Source organism: Protopterus annectens, chromosome 9.part0 (genome assembly GCF_019279795.1).
Source record: "Protopterus annectens isolate FY-2018-M chromosome 9.part0, PAN1.0, whole genome shotgun sequence".
In the NCBI taxonomy this organism is placed as follows: Eukaryota; Metazoa; Chordata; order Ceratodontiformes; family Protopteridae; genus Protopterus; species Protopterus annectens.
The window spans coordinates 1,776,642,736-1,776,664,182 of NC_056743.1; the positions used below are offsets into that span (position 1 = coordinate 1,776,642,736).

Below are 21,447 nucleotides of genomic sequence, written 5' to 3' on the forward strand. Positions count from 1 at the left end.
CTTGCAATGTTACACATTCACTGAAAAAAATCATCCAAATCAGAGATCATTCTGGCTAATCTGACATACTGCCCTTTCACCAAAGTTCTCTTTTGGTGGATGGGATGACAGCTACTATAGTGCAAGAGTGTGTTAGAATAGGTGGGTTTTCTGTAAAACAGGGAGGAGAAGGTTTTGTTAGTGTAGTCTTTGTTTAGTGTTACATCGAAATAATTAAGTCTATCCCTGTCCACACTCATAGTTAACCACTAAAAAGGGGTGGTATTTTTGATAAATTCAAAAAATTCCCCCAATTTGTCCTCCCCATTTCTCCACAACAATGCTATTTCATCCAGATAATGCCCATACAGTACACAAGAATCTTTGTAGGGTGAATCCAATATATAGAGATCCTCCCATTGGGACAAAACTATGTTGGCAAACACCGGGGTGCAACACACCCCCATTGCTACCCTATGGGTTTGCCCAAACAGCTGTCCCTCAAACACCAAGAACTTGTTCTCCAAGACCAATTCCATACAAGTTCTTAGTGTAAGGATGGTACTGTGGTCAAAATCAGTGTTGGTACACAAAAGGTCATAGAACCACTCAAGTCCTAGTTCATGTGGGATAACCGAAAACAGGTCACAAATGTTAACTGTAATCATTAGTAAATTGTCATCATAAAATTCCTGGCTTATTTTTGACAGGAAGTCCCATGAATCCCTGAATAAGTATGGCCAGTGGTCCATGACATGTTTAACCTTGAAATCAATGAACTTAGCTATACAAAATGTCTTGGATGCTTTTGCATCCACTATTGGATGAAGTGGGGGTTTAAAAAAACTTTTGTTTTACGAAGGGGGTGGTTTACGTGGCCCTTTATCAGTCTTGTGACGGATTTTATGTGGGCAAGACTAAAAGGGCTATCAAGCAAAGAATTTACCAACATTCTTATGATATAAACAGTAAAAACTATAAAAAAACTCCCTCTTTAGACATATCAATGAGTTTACCAACCATTCTTTCAAGTTTTGTGTCACTGACCATGTGGACATGGGACAGAAGGCGGGGGGGTCCTGTCGATGATTATTTAGAATTCATTGAAATGAAATGGCAGGTCAGATTAAATGCCAATGTATTTCCTGGCCTGAATGAAAAAATTTCTGTTTCCCCTTTGTTGAAACTTAAATCTGCTTACTGTATGTGGTTTATTTGGGAATGTATGTATTTATCTTGTTTCAAGTTTTAAATGGTTTTATGATTCAGTCACTTTAGGGGGTGTGGTTACGGTATTGTCAACCTATCATGGGACAGGAATATGTATTTAAGGCTTTATTCAAGAGTTTTTATTCATTCTGAAGAAGTCTGTTACACTGAGACAAAAGTGCTAAATAAAGAATTTTATTCGATTACTGGACTGGCTGTGGCTTCCATCTCTCATTTCCTGATTTTCTTGGTCATTTTGTGTGCTTTTACTTATTTTTGGGCAAGGTTTCTTTATTTTGTTGTACAACCTATTTATATGGTGGGGGGGGGGTCCACCATAGAGGCTTGTTTTGGGAGTTTGTCCTAAGTTTATTTTGGTTTGGTACTACTGTTTCTATACAGTTGTTTGCATGCTTGTACATGATTTCCATAAATACTTCTGCAAAGGCCACTGTGTTCTCTGCATTTGGGGAGCTTGAAATTTAGCAATGTCATTGCTTAATAGGATATTGTTAGCCTTGGAAAAGTTCTTAAAGGTTCTGGGGTCTGCTGGGAGTGCAGTCTTTACATTTATTTCAAGGATTACCACTTTGTGATCTGACACAGAGTATAAAGGATTAGTCCAGATAAAATAACTTTAGCTAGCAGATCTAGGAGACTCTCTCTCTCTGATACCTTCCCTGTGAGAGGAATAAAGACACCTTGTTGAAGTTTCCACTAATTTATTCAGTTATGTAGGTAGATGGATGAGTGTTCATGTATGTATGCGTCCTGGGATGTGTTGACATTGTAAAGTGTTTGGGAGGTTGCTGAGAGCAGCATATGGGAGGCCTTTGAGGTTTAGCTAGATTGCATTTAAGAGCCTCTGCATATGTGAGTTTGTGTGTCTGATCCATAGCAGGTGTGGTGTGTGTGTTACTGGAAACCTATTTGGAGATATCACAGTGTATATGTGAAAGCATACCATGTCAGTCTTCTTAAGAATAAGGTGGCTGCCAGTAAACATGAGACAATTGCTACACTGTCTCAAGATGCCCATTTCTACCAGGTTGGCTAAAGAGACAGTAGGAAAGTGCACATCCATGGCTGTGGATCCTGTTTTTTTGATCTACAACAGTCAGTGTAATCAGGGTTTGGAATTGTTAGCCTGGGGGAAAGGTCTAGGATTGATCTAAAACAACACTCTTGGAGTAATGCTTCTCAGTGGACAAACTAGCTGCTCTAAACTCAGCTAGATACTTGAGAAAATAGTCGAAGTTATATATGGAAAATTACAACTCTAAGTGACTGTGTCTATAAAGGACACCGCAAACCACTGCTGCACAGGTCAGCACAGGTTATAGGAGATAAGTTAGAGAGGAATCCAATCAGTAGACAGTAAAAATTCACTGCAAGTGTGTGTGTGTGTGTGTGCGTGTGTGTGTGTGTGTGTGTGTGTGTGTGTGTGTGTGTGTGTGTGTGTGTGTGTGTGTGTATATATATATATATATATATATATATATATATATATATATATATATATATATATATATATATATATAGGTCAGACCTGCATTAATTCACAATTCTCTCACTATTGTGATTGATGCTTCAAGACTAAGGCAAGATCAAGTAAAATGCAGTAGAAATACAATAAATGAGCCTCAAATCATGTAGCAATTCAAAATTCTCTCACTATTGTGATTAAACTACAAGACTAGAGTTCATAAAAAATGCATTAGAAATGTAATAAATGAGGCTCAGATCTGGTAGCAATTCACAATTCTCTCACTACTGTGATTAATATTACAAGACCGAGTAAAATCCAAGCAAAACACGCAGTAGAAATGTAATAGATGAGGCTCAGACCATGCAGCAATTTACAATTCTCTCACTACTGTATGTTATACTACATGACTAAGGCCCCAGACCAAGTAAAATGCAACAGTAAATATGCAGTAATAATTCAATAAATAAGTCTCAGTACCTGCAACAGTTCACAATTCTCTCACTATTGTGAGTTATACTACAAGACTAGGGTCACAGACCCAGTAAAATGCAAGCAAAACCCTACAGTAGAAATGTAATAAGTGAGGCTCAGATCCTGCAGCAATTCACAATTCTGCCACTGTTGTGAAGGATACTACTAGGCTAAGATCCTAGAGCAAGTTAAAAATGCAAACAATTGAATTTTGGTTAAAATAAGGAAAATGCAGAAAAGAATAATACACCATTCAGATTAACACTCTGACTATTGCACAGTGTACTAGTTGAAATGGGATGATATGAAACAGATGCTAACGTCAGCTCAATCACATGTTTCACATAGTCTAATAGGAATGTATTTTCACTTTGAGCTATCAGTGCAGCTAAAAAGCCATCAAGTTTAAAAGCACAACCGGAATTGAGTGAGTTGGTGGGGAAAAAAATCAAAAATCAATGTAGTCAAACAGCAGATTTAAACTCAGAGCTCTTGTGGTTGAAGAGGAATCTATTTGAATAACTTAGATGAGAGTCTGGTGAATGTTTTTGTTCCAAAAGGGAACTTTTTTAAGAATGCAGGGTAAATTATTTTGAAACATAACTGCTTTACTCTGTAGAGTTGCACTGAGGAAGTGAAGTTCTCCATGAGCTCCATAAGCATGAATAAAAGAATAGTGTAAAACTCAGCACAGTCTGCAACTCTATTATCAAATAACAATTGTCCTTAAGAGCATCAGCTAAGCAGAGACAAGGGGGGGCACAAGAAGAAAAATTCAGAATCGCATGTAACTGCCACTTAGCACAACACCTAGAAGGCAGTATTGGCGAGCTGGAGAACATTGTCTTTAGTTGTTTGCCATACCAGAAGTCCTGCCTTGAGTATTTTCACTGTTTGGCTATACATCTGTGAGACTCTCTGTCCTGATTTCATTTCGTTTGCCCTATCTGCTACATCATGAACTCAAATTCAATTATCTATTTAACCTTCTAATCTGTTTCTGTACCTTGTCTGGTAGCATGGTTTACTGCAGTGACAAGAAAACTAGTGGTTTGTTGCACTAAATGTGAACTGTTCATACCACAAGAAAATAAACATCATACTGCCACAGCTGTGACAGCAGTGGAAGTGATGTCAATGCAGTCAGGGTTTGAGGTAGGCAGTATGTGTGCATATGTGTATAGGGGTCCCCTACAAATCACTGAAATGCCACTTATCTGACTTTCACATGATCGAGCCGAGAACACTGAAAGAACAAAACACTGACTGTTTGGAACACCGACAGGGAACCAACGGAAATTAACTGCTCAGCCAGCATGTTGACCTTTGCCCCTTACCTCCATGGTAGTGCAATCTCGGAGTTGGAATATTTAGTTGGGGGGGTGTGGGGGTAACCCCCCCCCATGTGGATGTGTTGTCTTTGCTTACGTTTTAGTGTTGGGTTGGCCAAGGGGTTACCTACCGTTAGTTCCCCATCGGTGTTCCGAGCGGTCAGTGTTTTGTCCTTTTGGTGTTCTTGGCTCAATCATGTGAAAGTCGGGTAAGTGGTATTTCAGTTATGTGTAGGGGACCTGTGTATAGATGTGCATATATGCTTCTGTGCACATGTGCATGTGTATACACACAAACACATGTGTATTAGAATACACATATGTGCCCAGTTAAGTAAAGAATGCTGATTTTCACACAAACTGAACATCTAACAGTCATGACTACAGCATCCTCGAAGTGGCATAAAGAATATGAACAATGGGATCTGACAAACTAAACTACTTCACTGTCCAATACGACTAGCGTAGTTAAGATAGGTGATAATACTACAAGAATAAATTGTCACATAACTGGATCCACAAGGATATTTCAGTAAGACATATATTGATTATCTATTGTCTTAGTGAATTGCTTGTACTGCATTTCACAAAAACACCAGCACATGGCAAGTTATTGCTTGAACTGAAGAAAACAATTTGTAATTATTGTACATTAGAGCACAGGGTGACATAAATAAATTAAATTAAATACAGTTCTGTGACTTATTCATAAAAACAGATCTTCAAGATGGACATAGGAAATCTGTATAAAATGGACTGTTGAAATCTGTGTTCACCAAGTCATCTGTATGATATCCTATCACTCCAGCAGTCAAACAGTCTGTACACTTTAAGTCCATATATGTGCATGCAACCCAGAATACATGAACATACATATAACTTGCACTAACTTTCACATATACATTCATGTGTCATACACTAACTCACACACAGCCACAGACAGACACACACACACATATGCACATGCGCATGCACACACGTCCGCGCACACACACACACACACACACACACACACACACACACACACACATGCGCGTGCACACACACACACACACACACACACACACACACACACACACACACACACACACACACACACACACAAAACCACAACCACACATGCACATGGAATTCATGGATAGTAGGAAATATTTGCACAAGAAAACTAACAGGAGTTTAAGATAACAAACCATAAACTTTGGCGCAGTCAAAACTTGTCATTCATCTGGAAGAAATGTCCAGTACACGTGCCTTGAATAAACATTTCAACTAAGGACCATATGACTACAGCAGAACTATCACGTAGACGAGTATTTCAGTTTGCTATGGAGGTTGAAAGACATATGTTCAAGTTTAATTCACTCTGAGCATCAGTGATGTCTATATTTGTCTTGGCAGAAGTCAGCACATTCTACAAGATCTTCCCAAAGGAAACAACTAGTTGCCAACTGCAAAATACTGCTGTATTCCCTTTTTTGTTTGAAATTGGTTCAAACTGTTCTCTTCTGAAACTTTTGGATTGACATTCATCTTGTTTACATTGATTATTTTTCATGTCTAGCTCCAAACATCTCTATGTGCCAAATTCTTTGTGTTCTTTCAGTAGGACTGTTTGGCTGGATGCTTTCCAAAGCTGGGGAGCTCTGTGCTGCATTTGTTTTACTTGCTGTACATGTTCCATCTGCTGCTGCTGCTACTTCTGGCTGAAGAATTATTTCTGGATGTAAATCGATGCTTGGTTGGGTACTTTTTGATGTTTGGAGAGACTACTCCCATAGTTGTTTCACTTGTTGCATTTCTTCCATCTACTGTTATTGCCTGCTGAAGGATCATTTCTGAATGTTATCTGATGCTGGAGTGGTTATTTCCCATGATATATGAAGAAGAACATTAATATAGTTTCTGAGTAGTAACATTGCTTGCCCTGCTATGTAGCCCCTGCCATCTTATTGCTGGGATGATGTTTGTATTTTCATCATTGTTGAAAACGCATCTGCTGAAGGACAGCTGATTAGAGGCTGAGTGCTGTTTGGGCACCATACTCAGGGATGTTTGAAGCAGGACATTACTTCCCGATATTAATTGTGCCATTAACTACAGTGGTGGTTGTTCATTTCTTGTTGCCACAGAGGATGGCTACTTTACTTTTTGATGTTAACTTGTAAAATATGTGGAATTCATATGGTAATGGCAGTCCACTTACATGGCCTTTGAACACTTTGTGTTTTAAAGGTTTAATATTCTGTCATATACTGGGCACTTTGAACATTTGGTTTATTTTTTATCTTACCACAAAATCAACACTTCTAAATCAGAGGACATGTTTCTGTCTAAGAGAAAAACAAAGGATTGCTTTCTGCAGGAGAGGGGGAACAGCTACTAAAGTGGAGGAGTTTAAGTATATCAGGGCCTTGTTAATGACTGAAGGTAGAAGAGATCAGGGGAGACTGACCAGTGAATGAGTGTACTGAGGCAGTACTGCACGTGCTGTACTGGACTATGGGATAAAGTTGTAGCTAAGTACTAAGGTGAACCTCTTAGTCTACTGATCAATGTGTGTCCCTCTCCTCAGCTATGGTCAAGAACTTTAGGTAGTAACTGAAAGGATGAGATCATGGATACATGCAGTAAGAGTCAGATTCCTTCATAAGATTATTGGGTTCACTGTCCATGTTAGCGTGAGGATCTTGGCAAACTAGATGGACCTCAGAGTAGAGCCAGAACTCCTTAGGACAGAGACAAGCCAGCTGAAGTGGTTTGGTTACTTAGTGAGGATGTCCTCCCAGGAGGGGTGTACAAGGCTCAGACAACTGTAAGGAGACGCTGAGGGAGACTCAGGACACACTGCAGAGGTTACAGTTGCCCGGTGGCCTGGAAATGCATAGCTGTCCCCCAGGTTGTGTTTTAGACCATTGCTGAGGATATAGAAATCTGTTCTACACAGTTTAGCTTGTGATCACTGCAATACTCACTATGAATAACTGTGTAAAATGAATATATGGACAGATAGGTTCTAAAAGTTCATTTTGTATCAGTGTTTGAGGGGATGTGTAGTAGTATATTGTTACATTGTCTCTGTTGTTTATGTTTACAAAGTGCTGATTAGTGTCATCTGTTCAGCTCAGAATCTAATTGCCAGTTTAATATAATTTATTTTTATGTTTCTGTTTATTCATTCTTATACTACTAACTACTGCGGTGGTGATGTCATCTGTTCAGCTCAGAATCTAATTGCCAGTTTAATATAATTTATTTTTATGTTTCTGTTTATTCATTCTTATACTACTAACTACTGCAGTGGTGGTGCTGTGGTAGCATTGTCGCCTCACAGTAAGATGTTGTCCTGTTCGATTCTCAGCTAGAGCGTCTTCTGTGTGGAGACATGCGTGAATGGGCGTACCTTCGTTGAAGGTTGTGCATCAGGGCCGGCAACTCGGCACGTAAAATTCTACTGCCAATCATTAGTAGACCGGAGTTCCGCTGTGGTGACCCCTAACCGGAAAAAGCCGAAAGACTCATCATCATTCTTATACTACTAACTAAGTAGTTAATAATTAAGTCCTATAATACATATGAACTTGACATGATTCATTTGCTTTCTCTGCAGATAAAAGTTTAGGATCTGATCTGGCACATTATCTTTTCTGAAACTAACAATAGAGTCGTCTATGGGTAAAAATTTGTGCAAAAGTTGACTCATTTGATTAGAGTGGTTCAGAAGAAAATGTTAGGATACCACTTAATTCAAGATAGACACTGGGATAATCTTTAGGAAAAATGTCAGTTTAATCTTGTGAGAAAAAAATGAGCATGATTCACACAACATAAGTGCTTGGATTCCTGAAATCCTGTGGCACAGACAGTAGTCAACAGAAAAAAAGCTCAAGCATTTTAAGTTACAGGAAGAATTGGTTCAGTATTAGGGAGAATATGTTTTACTACCACAAAGTCAATGGACTGGGAAGTGGGTTCTTACTATGAGGCCTCAAAGGAAGAAGTCCATGCTAATGGTCTATGCAGGATACCCAGATGAAAAGAGGAAGCAATACATCATGTACTTTAATTGTAACATAGCTATGGTCAAGATCAAAAAGATGTCTTAGCTCCTACAAAAGCTAAAGCTGGAAGAACCTCAGTTGAGGAAGTATCTTGCCCAGTATCCAACCAAATGTGCCTCCATTCTACAGACCAGACTTTCCCAAAGGATGGCTTTCGTACTTCCTTTAGGACTCCTTCTTCCCAAGGGTCAGGTATGAAATGAGAATGGCTAGGAGCCACATGTGCACAGCTGTAGTGACACCATGATGCAGGCAACAGAAAGCTTGAGAAGAGATCAGCTTCTCACAAGAAAACTTTATAGTTTTTTCTTCTGTTTTGGGCATAAACGAGAGGACAAATGTTTTTGAAATAGTTAAAAAATGATCATAAGGCAATACCTGGAAAATAATAGTCATGTACTAAATTCAAAATCAATCTAAACTGTAGTTACTGTGTAAAAACACATAAAACAACAGTAATTTAACAACAAATATAAAACATAATTAAAACAATAAGCTAATAAAGATATGACATTGTAAACAAAGGACTAAAATTAGTAATGCTAGGCCTTGTGAAAAGAATAAAGTTTTACAGACCTCACAACTCTTCACAAATGTGCAATCTAGAAGCTTGAGCAATGAATTCCACAGGAGTGGGAGCTGCTAAGAAGATGAACATGTACCAGACAACTCTAGAGGCATACTAAAATACGACCAAACCAGCATCCAAAGTAACTTAAAACAATTTATTAAATCTCTAGTGCCTCGGCATCTTAGGAACCACTAACAGAGCCTCTTGTTACCTTAAAGGAATGGCCAAACCAGTTGCAGGGGAACTAACAAGCCTTTGAGGAAGGCAGGCCCTATGTCATGTAGGGCAAGATATATGGCATTAGCTAATTGTAGTACACCCAGGGCAGAACTGTGAAGGTGTGGATGTATCTGTCAAAGATGTTATGGATTCTGTGAAAAATCAATACTTTAGAAGAGCTCTGTATCATATGCAGCAAGGGGGGGGTGCCTCCCCACTGTACCCCTTGCAAAATCAATAATTCTTATTAACAAAAAATAATCCAGTAAATTCCTTGCTTCCACCTGCATTATGAATACATTGGAAAAAACTGTCTTTTTGGAAGAAGGTGGGGTTTGGGTGGGATTTGCTACTGTGCATTTCCAGGGGTACTATACCTACATATAGCCAGACACAAAAGTACCAAAACTTTATACGCTAATCTCAGAGCCACCAGTAGTCAGTGCAAACATAGCAGCACAGGAATGATATGAATATGATAGCAAACTTCTATCAAAAGCCTGGTTGTGAAGACATTTTACCCCCCATCAAAGGCAGTCAAGGCTGATGTCAGGAAGCCCTAGATATATGATATTGTAGTGAGACAGACAGAATGAGACCAGCACATGAATAACGCATTTCAAAATCCTCAGCTGGAGTGAGATTAACTCAGACAATTATCTCCAAATGAAAAAAATATCTGTAACAACTGCTGCCGCCAAAGCACCAAGGAACCTGCCCAAGTCGTGTACCCGCAATTTAAATGCCAGTTTATTTCCACTTTAGAGAACTACAGGTGGAAGAAAAAGAAAACTTGTAAAAAATGGTTGCTGCTTCCATTTTGGCAAGACTGAGTTTTTAATAACTATTCCTCAGCAAATGTCAGGGACATGCTGATGCTCAGTTTAATGGAGTCAGGTTATAACTGGTTATCACTGGTTATAACTGGTTATCACTTCTTATAACTGGTTATCACTGGCATAACAAGCTTACCTCGAATCTCTGCTTTAAATGACCTCTCCATGTGACACCATAGATGTCATGAACAACAGATGAGGTGACCTGAGTAGAAAGTGTCTTGAAAGAGTTAATACTGATAGCCGTTTTAGTACACCCTAAAAGGTAAACGGAAGACCACTCAAGGACTGTGTTAAAAGACCACAGTGGGAACATTTGATCAGGACATCCTGACCAGCAGAATGAAAAGCTCTCAAGATATCGAGGTTCAGTACAGAATAATAATGCTGATCTTTTGCCGCCAAGAAGTCATTTACTCTCCTAGTGAGGATGGCCTTATTGTTGTAAAAGCGGCTAACATCAGGCTGATATGGATCAAAGTGCTAATGACATGAAAGCCAAGACTGAATCTGCACATATACTTCCTCTATAATCTTATCAATAAATGGAAGGCTAGAGAATGGATGAATATTTTCCAGAATGTGTTAATCCGAAGATGGTTTATCAAGCGCGGGAAACATTTTAGCTTTATCTTATTGTTAGAAATGTTCCACTTGGGCAGGTATGCACAATTTGAAAAAGGCAGAATAAACCTGACTGGATCTAACCCTGTCTACCAGTCCACAAGTAGTAGTGTGCAAGTTAACATAATACAGGGTCTATGGTTAATCACAGAATGTTTATCGAACATCGGATCATCGAATACTAAATACTGAATGTTCATTCATCGAACATTCATTTCAGTGAAAGTGTGAGACAAGGAAAGTAACTAGTTGGCCAACATTTTCCCATCTCACACACCAGAGTATCTAAAACACACCCTAGGTGGGGGGTTGCACCCCCACAACCCCTGAACTATATATATATATATATATATATATATATATATATATATATATATATATATATATATATATATATATATATATATATATATATATATATATATACATATATACCAATTCCAAGGCTGCACTACAATGGGGAAAGGAGAAATTTCTACTTGCAAGTATATGAGAATATAGTCATGAGTAATTTTGTATATATTTCATGATATACTTGTAAACTAACTTTTTAAGTACTTTTGCTAGAGGCTCACTTTTGGCAATTGATCTAAAGTTGCAAGCTGTTTTCGGAAGAGGATGTAAAATGGCATGCTGTACTTAAATGATCGATTGTTGAAAGTGAAAGACTGAAAATGTATGCTAGCGATTTACATAGCCAAGTGTTAGGATTTGTGGGTGGATGATATGGCATCCGTGATTATAACAGGAATGAAAGCAGTTCCTTGACTTCCTTTTTTTGTAATAACCATGAAATAGAAGGAGGGGAGTGGCAGCAATTGCAAAGGTTTGTCAGGGGGTGATACAGTAGCATTGCCAAAGGACATAGTTGGTGTTTGTGGAGTATTACATATGTCATTGTTGACTAAATAGAGCAAATGTAGATTTAAGTATTCTGTAGATTTTGTTTTTGGGAATAATTTGATGAGGCAAAGTTTTTTACCATTTCCCAAAATGCATTTGGTTGCATTATGTAGATTTCATGAGGTTTACTTCAATAGGATATATATATATATATATATATATATATATATATATATATATATATATATATATATAATATTATATATATGGGTTCCATTCATAATTTCAAAATACTGAAATCCCGAATTTCAGTATTTCGAAATCATAACACCAAAGCCTTGAAATCCCAAAACACCAGAAGTGTGAAATTCAAAATCCTGAACTACGGAGATTTTGAATTAGCGCTACTGATGTTGCGGTGTGTGAATGGTTAGTTGTTAGTTCGGGTATGTATGTATGTGTAAGTATGTTGGTTAGGGGCTTTAGTGTATGTCAGTGTGTGTTGTGACTGTGATGTGTGTGTGAGAGGGACAGTAAAATGTGTGGGTGTGATTTACCTTTGTGTGTCTGATTGCACGATCTCGGAGTTAGTATATATAAGTAGGGGGTGCAGGGGGGCTTGCCCCCCTGTTTATATGTGGTCTAGGTTTGTCTTTGTGCTTGTGGGGGGAAGTTGTGTGTATGTTTATGTGTGTGCTCTATGTGTAGTGTAGGTTCGGGATTTTGAGTTTCGTGGTTATGAGTTTTCGGGATTTGAAGGTTTCGGCTATGTAATTTCGAAATACTGAAATTTGGGATTTCAGTATTTTGAGATTTCATAATGAACCTCTATACATATATATATATATATATATATATATATATATATATATATATATATACATATTCTAGATTTTGTTCTTTGCTCTAGATACACTTTATTCTTCTCAGCATTGTTTTAATCCTTTTGCCATTCTCTTCAGGCTCTATCCCTGTCTTTGACTTGTTGATACAAGTAGGAGGATAGACAAGGAGATTTTTTTACCTTTTAGTTATCGGTGGTGGTGCTGCGGTAGTGTTGTCGCCTCACAGTAAGACGTTGTCCTGTTCGATTCTCAGCTAAAGCATCTTCTGTGTGGAGACATGCATGAATAGGCGTACCTTCGTTGAAGTTGTGCGTCAGAGATGGCAACTCGGCATGTAAAAATCTACTACCAATCGTTAGCGGACCGGAGTTCTGCTGTGGCGACCCCTAACAGGGAAAAGCCGAAAGACACAACAACAACGTTATCTTTTATGAAGTGAGAAGAGTTTATCCTGAATGTGGGACAAGTCATAATCCTGCTGCTGCCCCATCAGCCATTAATCAGTGTAACAGACTGAAGACCAGTCCGTAAGGCAGTAGTAAGTCCTTTAAGGATTCAGTAATGCTTCTAAGTAAGAAGTGTATTAATGGAAGTTTACCAGATTTTTAGTAACCACATTTAAGTAAATGGATTATGGTCACATAAGGAGTTAAGGAGTACTTCAGGAGTTTTACAGGAGGCAGAAGGCAGTTGAGGATATCAAAACAATCCTTACCCTCAGGAAGATGACAATAGATGTCCCTTGCGTTCTACTCTCCCTCCTTGTTTATTCTGAAATCAGAAGAGAGAAGAATAAATAGACCATTGAGGACATGGCTTGATGGTCACAGAAGGAATGAGTACTATAAACAATGATAAAAAAAATTTAAAGTATTGCATTGGCATATAGACTGGTGTGTGAATTTGCAGTATACATCAGTGATGTCTCCACATAAACTTTTCAGTTTTGTAACATGAACTAGTTAGTAAGAGGTAAATTATGCCTAGCATTTAGAGCTTCTAGAGACAAAGTGTTAAGGGAAGATCTATGTCTTTCATTAAAAAATGAGCCGATAGGAATGAGAAAAAGGTGAACTTTTATTCAGAATAAAAAGTAACAGAGTATTTACATGAAACACAGGAGAATGCCATATTAAAGGTCTAGCCAACTGATTGCAGCAATGGATTAACTATTTAACTATGAATGACTTCTCTTATAGAATGCACTTATTTTAAAAAGGCAAGGTATATCTTTTGTAAATAATTGACACCTCTAGGCAGTAGGATGTCTCACTTCTGACAGCCTAAGCAGATCCTTATATATCACAGCATTTTCTGAAAAATCTAATTAAAAAGAATCAACCAACATTCAATATCTTGTAAGCATTAAATACTCTTAAAGTGTATAAACAGCAATGTTATCAGTAAAAACGATTTTACAGTGATAATAGTGCAGTCACAGACTTTACATCACTACTGCAAAATAGCATAAAACAATATAATGTAGGATCTACTTTACTATGTCGAATCAACACTTAACCAAAATTTAAATAAATGAGACAACATTGAAAGTTGGAAATACCGAAAAGTCACAAACTCAAAAGTTTACAGTCAAATGCTATGTAATTCTGCCTTTACTTTGGTGTTACTTCCTATTACCATTCTCCATTTACAGCTTTGTACCAGGAAGCATTATGCCGGATGTTAAATATCATGCACCTGACACTCTCAGCACTCTTTACACTAGGAGCACGTTTGAAAAAGGAGTAAAAGTAACTATAGTAGAAGGATGCATAAATCATTTAAAAGAAACTTTAAATCAAGTAAATATTGGGCATGTAAATTTAAACAGAGAGATAAATATTAATGTACATCATTAATAACATGTATGTGTTATGGAGGCATAATAAATTAGAATTTGCATTAAGTCGTAAAAGTTGTTTTGATTGAACAAAGTTAATTAAGTTATATTAGCACTTTTGAAGATGTTAAATGTACAGTTCATTAAAAATATACGTCTATCCCTTTAAATTCCATTGTGGTTGATGGCGATTTCTGTGGCATTCATTAAACAGTTTTCAGTTTTTTAATGAAAATAAGGAAGATATTTTTCTGTTTATTTTCAGAATTGACTAAAGGCAAATGTGTTTTTAAGTTTATGAATAAAAATGACAATTTTGCCTGATTCTAGTTTGCCTGGTTCTTCACAAATGCCTTTAGTCGGTTCCTGGTTACTACACTTTATATAGGTTGGTACTGGACTGTCTTCAGTTTACCTTCTGGGGTATTTTCAGAAGTGTATATACAGTGTCGGGAGTGGTGCTTAATATGTGAAACTGTTTTTTCGATGTTATTTTAACTTTTCATGATTCCAACTTTTGACGTTGTCGTCTCGTTTATTTAAATGTTGGTAATATGTTAATTTGATGTACTAAAGTAGATCCAATATAATATACATAAACCCAGAATTATATTTCTCTTTAAACGTTTCAGCAATGTTTCATATTTTGAAACCTATACAGCCAAGACCTATATTGTCAGACCATTTTTGTTCAGTCAGGCACGATGGCAAGAAATTCATTTCTGGGTTCTTCTTTATTGAGATATTTATAGGAATTTGAATATTTATGCATATTTGTATAATTAATAATATACATAACACTGAATATTTCTCAAGATGCACAACCTACAATGCAAACATAAATGACAGTTTTATTCAACATCATCTAAAACTTCATCTTAAACCAAGATACAGTTTGGAAGTCACATTTGGAATACCCCTTAAAATGTAGAAGATGAAAACAAAGGGTTTTGTTGTTCTTTTCCTATTCCTATCAGCATCAATGGGCCATATATTCAAAAAATAAATAGCAACTGGAAAATTATTACAGATAATCAGGAATTAATGAAAGTTATAGGAGACAAACCAAAATTTACTTACAAAAAAGATAAAAATCTCAAACAAATTTTGGAAAATTCATCTAATTCACTACATACAACAGACAAGGGCTTAAAAGTGGGTACACACCACTGTCAACATTGTTCCTTCTGTAGATATATTATGGCAGTTAGTAGTTCTTATTTTAAACATATAAATGACACTTTTGTAGCTAAAGATAAATGTACATGCCAAAGTGATGGCCTAGTTTATCTTGCAGTGTGTGCAGACTGTAATTATTTTTATGTTGGTAAAACCACAAGAAAGTTAGTAGAAAGAATAAGAGAACACACTTTGGCTATTAAAAAGAAAGCTAATACAAACACATTAGTTAGGCATTCACTTTCCTGTATGCAATTTAGAAAGTTTCAATTTTTTTGTAATTGAAAGAGTAGATAAGATGTGGGGTCTTTTAAATCTTATTTAGAATATCTGGAGTTAAAATGGCAAGTTTTCCTGAGAGCAGATCATACTCCAGGAATAAATGATAAAATATGTATTAAAAGTTTTTTTAAATATAAATATATTTAACAAGTATATTAGATTAGCCTAATAATTTTTGCATGTATTTTTATCATTGTAGATTGGAATGTATTTTATATATACATGTTAGTTTATAAGTTTATAAATACTGTGGTTCTGAGATAATTGACAATAATATGTGCAGCATTGGTTGGTTGTAGTGTATGACATCACTGATTATTTCATTTAAATATGGTTGATTTAATGTGTTTAAATATTCTGAAGAAGTTTCCAGGTTTAAAGGAACAAAAACGTTAAATTATCTTTGTGCCTTTGTGCCTCAGACGAGCATTGTGTTTCTTTATTAAATTCCTTTCTGGGTTCTTCTTTATTGAGATACTTATATTAATTTGAATATTTATGTTTATTTGTATAATTAATAATATTTATAACACTGAATATTTCTCAAGATGTACAACTTACAGTGCAAACATAAATGACAGTTTTATTCAACATCATCTAAAACTTCATCTCACACCAAGATACAGTTTGGAAGTCACTTACATTTGGAAATATTAATGTACCTATTGCAATATGGCATATCTTCATTATTATTAGCAAACAGAGGTCAATATTTCCAATATACCTTGACAATGATGATGTGTTTTACTGTCTCCCACCATAACATTTCAAATCAAACCCCTCAACAACATGCAGTGATTAACACCACTGCAGGACACCCTAGATTAACAATGGTCACTTTGTTATTTACACCATGCCCTTTCTTATCCTGCCAGTTATTAGTTAATAGGTCAGTTAGTTAAGGACATCAGCCCCCAAAAATGTGAGAATGTCATAAGGAGTTGTGTGCATTAAACTAAAAAATACAAAAAATGGTGCTACAGGTGTGACATTAAACTAAAACTGCTGTAGAATCCTAAACATCACAGCTGACCAAGGGTGAGTGGTAGATTTACCCATACTCGGTGAAATTTGCTCACTAAGGCTTCATACTCTTGAGTAAATTGTAAACAGTATGGCTAAATCCACCATTACCCCCCCACCATTAGATGGTGGGTACTATCATAACCTTTACCCACCATAACTAAGCATCCCTACCATTATATCTAAGCACATTTGCCTCATCATTCCCTCACTATGTATTACCATCCTGTTTCTCTTTTACTAAGCATTACATTCACTAAGCTTCCCTCCCTCAGACATTACAACATCACCTTCTCTTTCAGTAAGCAAGCAACCTCCCTTCTTTGTTACTATTAACCTCTTCTTAACCAGTGTTACTAAGCACATCACATGTGGCTATTCTCTCACTAAGCATGCCTACCTTATACCTCCTTCAATAAAACAGGCTTAACTTGCTGTTCTCTCAATAAATACTCAAACCTCACCCATCTCCCATCTCTCATCAATCACCCATAAAACATCCCAAAGTTACCCTTTTCTCATTAAGCACCCTACTTTTTTTACTAAGTGATTTTCCCCTTCTGCTGTGCTGAACAGCAATCCCCTCCTAAATAACTTAAGCGTGGTATATCTCTGGGGGAGAGCACCAGTGGGGGTTCTCTCAGATCTGTCAATTTTAGCTAATCAGCAGAGCTGTAATCCTGGAACACATCAGGGGAATTTATGCCCTCACTGAAAATGAATTACCTAAGGGCATTTTTTTATGTTTAACATGACAATCTTTCCCTGTTGGTGGCAACAGGGACACGTGTGTCATCTTACGAATCACCTACACTCTGTAGTTGTGTGGTCCCCCAAATGCACAGACAAGGGCAACTGTCATCAGGTTTCATGATCATGCTCACATCCTCCCTTAACTGACCACCATGTACCAGTTCCATCCCTGTCCACTGGCAGGGGCCAATTAATATTGAAGCAGTGGCCATGGCCAGACAAGGACCACCATCTGTATGTCTGACTAGGATGGACATGCTTATCCTCCCTGGCTGCACTATCAAGTACCCAAGTAATTATTTAAACTCAAGTCCAGGGCCACAGGCAGGGTTTTATCCCTCAGTGCCACCGATGCAGTCTATTAAGTACTCTGCCTTACCACCCCTTTACTGACCCTCTCATCAGACTACTTTCCTGGCTACATGAGCATTTGTCTACCTCCTTTCTGATGTTCTGTTCCCTTGCACATCTTAAAATAACTTCTTCTTTTTACCTTGGCTTCCCTGGTATTTCCTTTGCTAACAATCTCATATACAACTTTTAATGTATATGGAACTCCTTCCCAAGGAATCTTGCATCCGTTCCCTTTACTCTGCCTTCCTTAGAACTCATTGCATGCCTACTCCTCCCTACAAATCTCATCTCCCTGCCTTACTAGGCTGTCTAGTCAAACCTTCCCATAATTCCCTACCATTGCTAAGCCTAGGGCTAGCACCACCAGTTTCTCCATCCTTTGATTGGTTGTGTTCCCCTGTTCGTCTGCCTGTGGTTTCTCTCGGATGACTATTACAAACCTAACCAATAACCAGAGGTCAGATTTAAGCCCTACACCTTGTATCTGTGAGGTTAAGACCTGAACCATTATAATAACCCTATCACTTCGATGACAGAATCGATCCTTACACTGGACTGTCCCCTAACTTCTCCCTCAAACATCCTAAACCTTTTGTGCAGAGCAAAAAAGCTTTAGAAACCCATATAAGAAATCATATGTTCTTCTTTCAATAAAGGACTTTTGAACTCCATTCTGCTCATGCTGGTCTATTTGGTGGCTCCATATAAGAACTTCCCAGAGTTTGAAACTTAAATTCCCACACATGACCATATTCCCTCATACCACTTTGAAATTTAACTAAAACTGTCCTTCCCCTCTTTACTATACAATAAACATTAACTTCTTCCTAACAGCCCATCTAAATCAAAGAAAAAAACTCTGCTACGTAGTAATATGTAAGGATACACATTTTTAAAACACTGGTAGACATATTTATCACTGCATGAAAGTGCTGGAGAGAGTAGCAGAAAGCAAGATGGGAAAAGAGTTCAGAGCCAAATCAGGATGCAGCACAGCTGATTCGATGTTTGCAGTGAGACAAATGGTGGAGAAAAAGTGAGAGATGAAGAAAGAGTCCAACTGGACATTCCTAGATTTTGAGAAAGAATGAGAAAGCATATAACAAAGTCCCAAGAAAGCTGATGTGGGCAGTCATTCAATGGTTTGAAGTACCAGAAACATTGGCAGGATTAGTGCAGGCAACATACAATGACCCAAAAGAGACAAATACAGTGTTCAGACTCATAGAGGGGTGTCTAGTGGGAGCAGGAGTTCATCAGGGTCTAGATCTGAGCCCACTGCTGTTCATACTGGTGATGGACTACATTAGCAAACAGGTCAGATGGGACAGACCAACAAAGTCGTTGTATGAAGCTACTATGACAGTACAAGCAAACCTGGAACAGGAATGTCAGAAAATGATAGAGGAATGGGATGCAAAACTGAAGGCACATGGGAGGAAACTGTTTACAGCACAGGGCCCACAAATGAGGGAATCAGAGGAAATGGAAAATTGAGATAGAAGGGGAAATAAATAAACAGTTTAACAGCTTCAAGTTTCTGGGAGGGGTAATTGAGAATAAGGGAAGTCTGAATAAGGAGTTCAAACCTAAAATCATAGGGGCTACAGACAATTGACACAGAGTTTCAGGGGTAGTGTGTGACAGAAGAGTGACAAAGAAGCTAAAAGGTAGGGTGTACAAAATAGTGGTGTGACCAATACTATGTATGGTACAGAAACCTGATCAGTGAAGGCAGAAAGGTTGGGGAAGCTAGACATGATGGAGATAAGTGCCTAAGATGGGTGGTAGGATGCACACTGTGGGTCAGATGAAGAAATGAAGACATCAGTGCAGAAGTCCAGGTAGCTCCAATTGCAGAGAAGTTCAAAGAGAACAGATTGCGTTGGTTCAGGTACATATGCAGAAAAGAAGACAATGTGGTGAAGAAGATTTGGGGCAGAAAGGAAGAAGGCAAGTGGGAATGAGGATGCCCAGCAAAGAAATTGATAAATTGTGTGACAGAGGACCTGTGACAATCAAAGGAAGTAAGACAATGACATTGAATTGACAGAGGTGGTGACAGTTAGTGCAACACCCTGACACTATGTAAACAATTGGGAAAATTGGAGCCGATACTGATGACAATGATGACTAATAAACCAATCTATCATAAAATATTGTGGAGGCCATGCCTGTGCAGATGAGTGTGCTAATTATTTCATGCTGTAAAAGTTAACTGCTTTACTGAGGTCAACAAACAAGGCATATCTTAGCTATTCTTTAACCATAGTGGTTAGAATAGCAGAGAGAGAGAAAGAAGGGGTGGGGGGAAGAGGTGGGTAATGAGGAATAATTTTACCATGTCTGAATCTGTGTTAATATTTTCTGAGTTATATTTGGAGATACAGTCAATGATTTGGTTATAAATTGCATAGTCTAACACTTTATCAAAGGAAAGGGAGTAAGGACATGGGTCAAAAGTGTGGGGTATTTTATGTTGTTTTTTTTACTTTTGCTTTCTAGGACTGCACTAATGTAAGCTTATTTCCAGAGAACAGGAAATGTGGAATGCTTAAGAAAGCTACAGTGATGAAGATGAAGATGACGGGATAAAGCCCAGACTATGGCCCAGTCAACCCAGGTTCAATCAGTTGCTCCGGCAAATTACTGAGTGACAAGAATGGATGGGTGTGTCATTCCCAGGTGGTAGGGCATTCATTGATGATGCTACCTTACAGTAGGCATGGTTCAAAGAAGGATATTGCCCTCAGACATGATCGATGAGACTGGGAGATGGGGCAGGGAAGTTGGTAGGACATATAATGAAACTCCTCCTGGATGGAAGCAGAGATGGTAGAGCTCCCAGGACATGCTTAGGATCCATGACTGGCCCCAGCTATAAAGGAGTAAGTCCAGGGCAGTAAGGAGATGGATGTGGGGCACTGGGAACTGGGCCAGTTGGATGATATCCCAAGGAGGAACCACAAAAAATTAAAACAAAAAGAGGACAGAGTGAACATCTATATTATTTATAGAATTTTAGAAAGAAGTGGACTGGGTTATTACCACCTGGGCTACTACTGTCAGAGAAGCTACCAAAAAGTTATTCTGTTTGCTTTAGTGAGATCTCCATTTGATGGAAATTGGGTAGAAGTGTGCAGGGGCAGTAGGTAGAGGTGTGATTGAGTTATGGTGTAGGGATCTTTGGTGGAGAATTCAGTTTGGAAGTCCTGGTTTTAATGGTGGGAGATTAGATAGCAGACTTTTATTAGCATAAGATATTGTTCACTACCAAATACAATTTTTTTTTATAGTTGGTAAGAGATGCCTGTCTTAGTACAATAGTGCCTTTGGTCTCCTACTATGTTTTTTGTATGTCCTTCCATATCATTGTTGCAGTATTCTTTAACTAAGGGATCTCCTGCCAAGGATAGCCCAATGTCCGGCCAGTGTGCAGAAGCCTTTAGTACTTATAGGTGTTTTATGTCACACGTATACTCCCTGAGCAAGGTGTAGGGCATAAAGTGACATATGGACGCACACATTCAGAACTTCTTTG

At 37.9% G+C, this 21,447-nt stretch overlaps 1 protein-coding gene across 1 annotated transcript in view; it reads left to right on the forward strand.

The window, feature by feature from the left end:
- Positions 1–21,447, forward strand: part of CNN1 (calponin 1) — a 344,933-nt gene that overhangs the window by 238,574 nt on the left and 84,912 nt on the right. Inside the window, 1 exon segment of the mRNA XM_044084643.1 lies at positions 13,494–13,544. Coding sequence (XP_043940578.1) covers positions 13,494–13,544 — 51 coding nt within the window.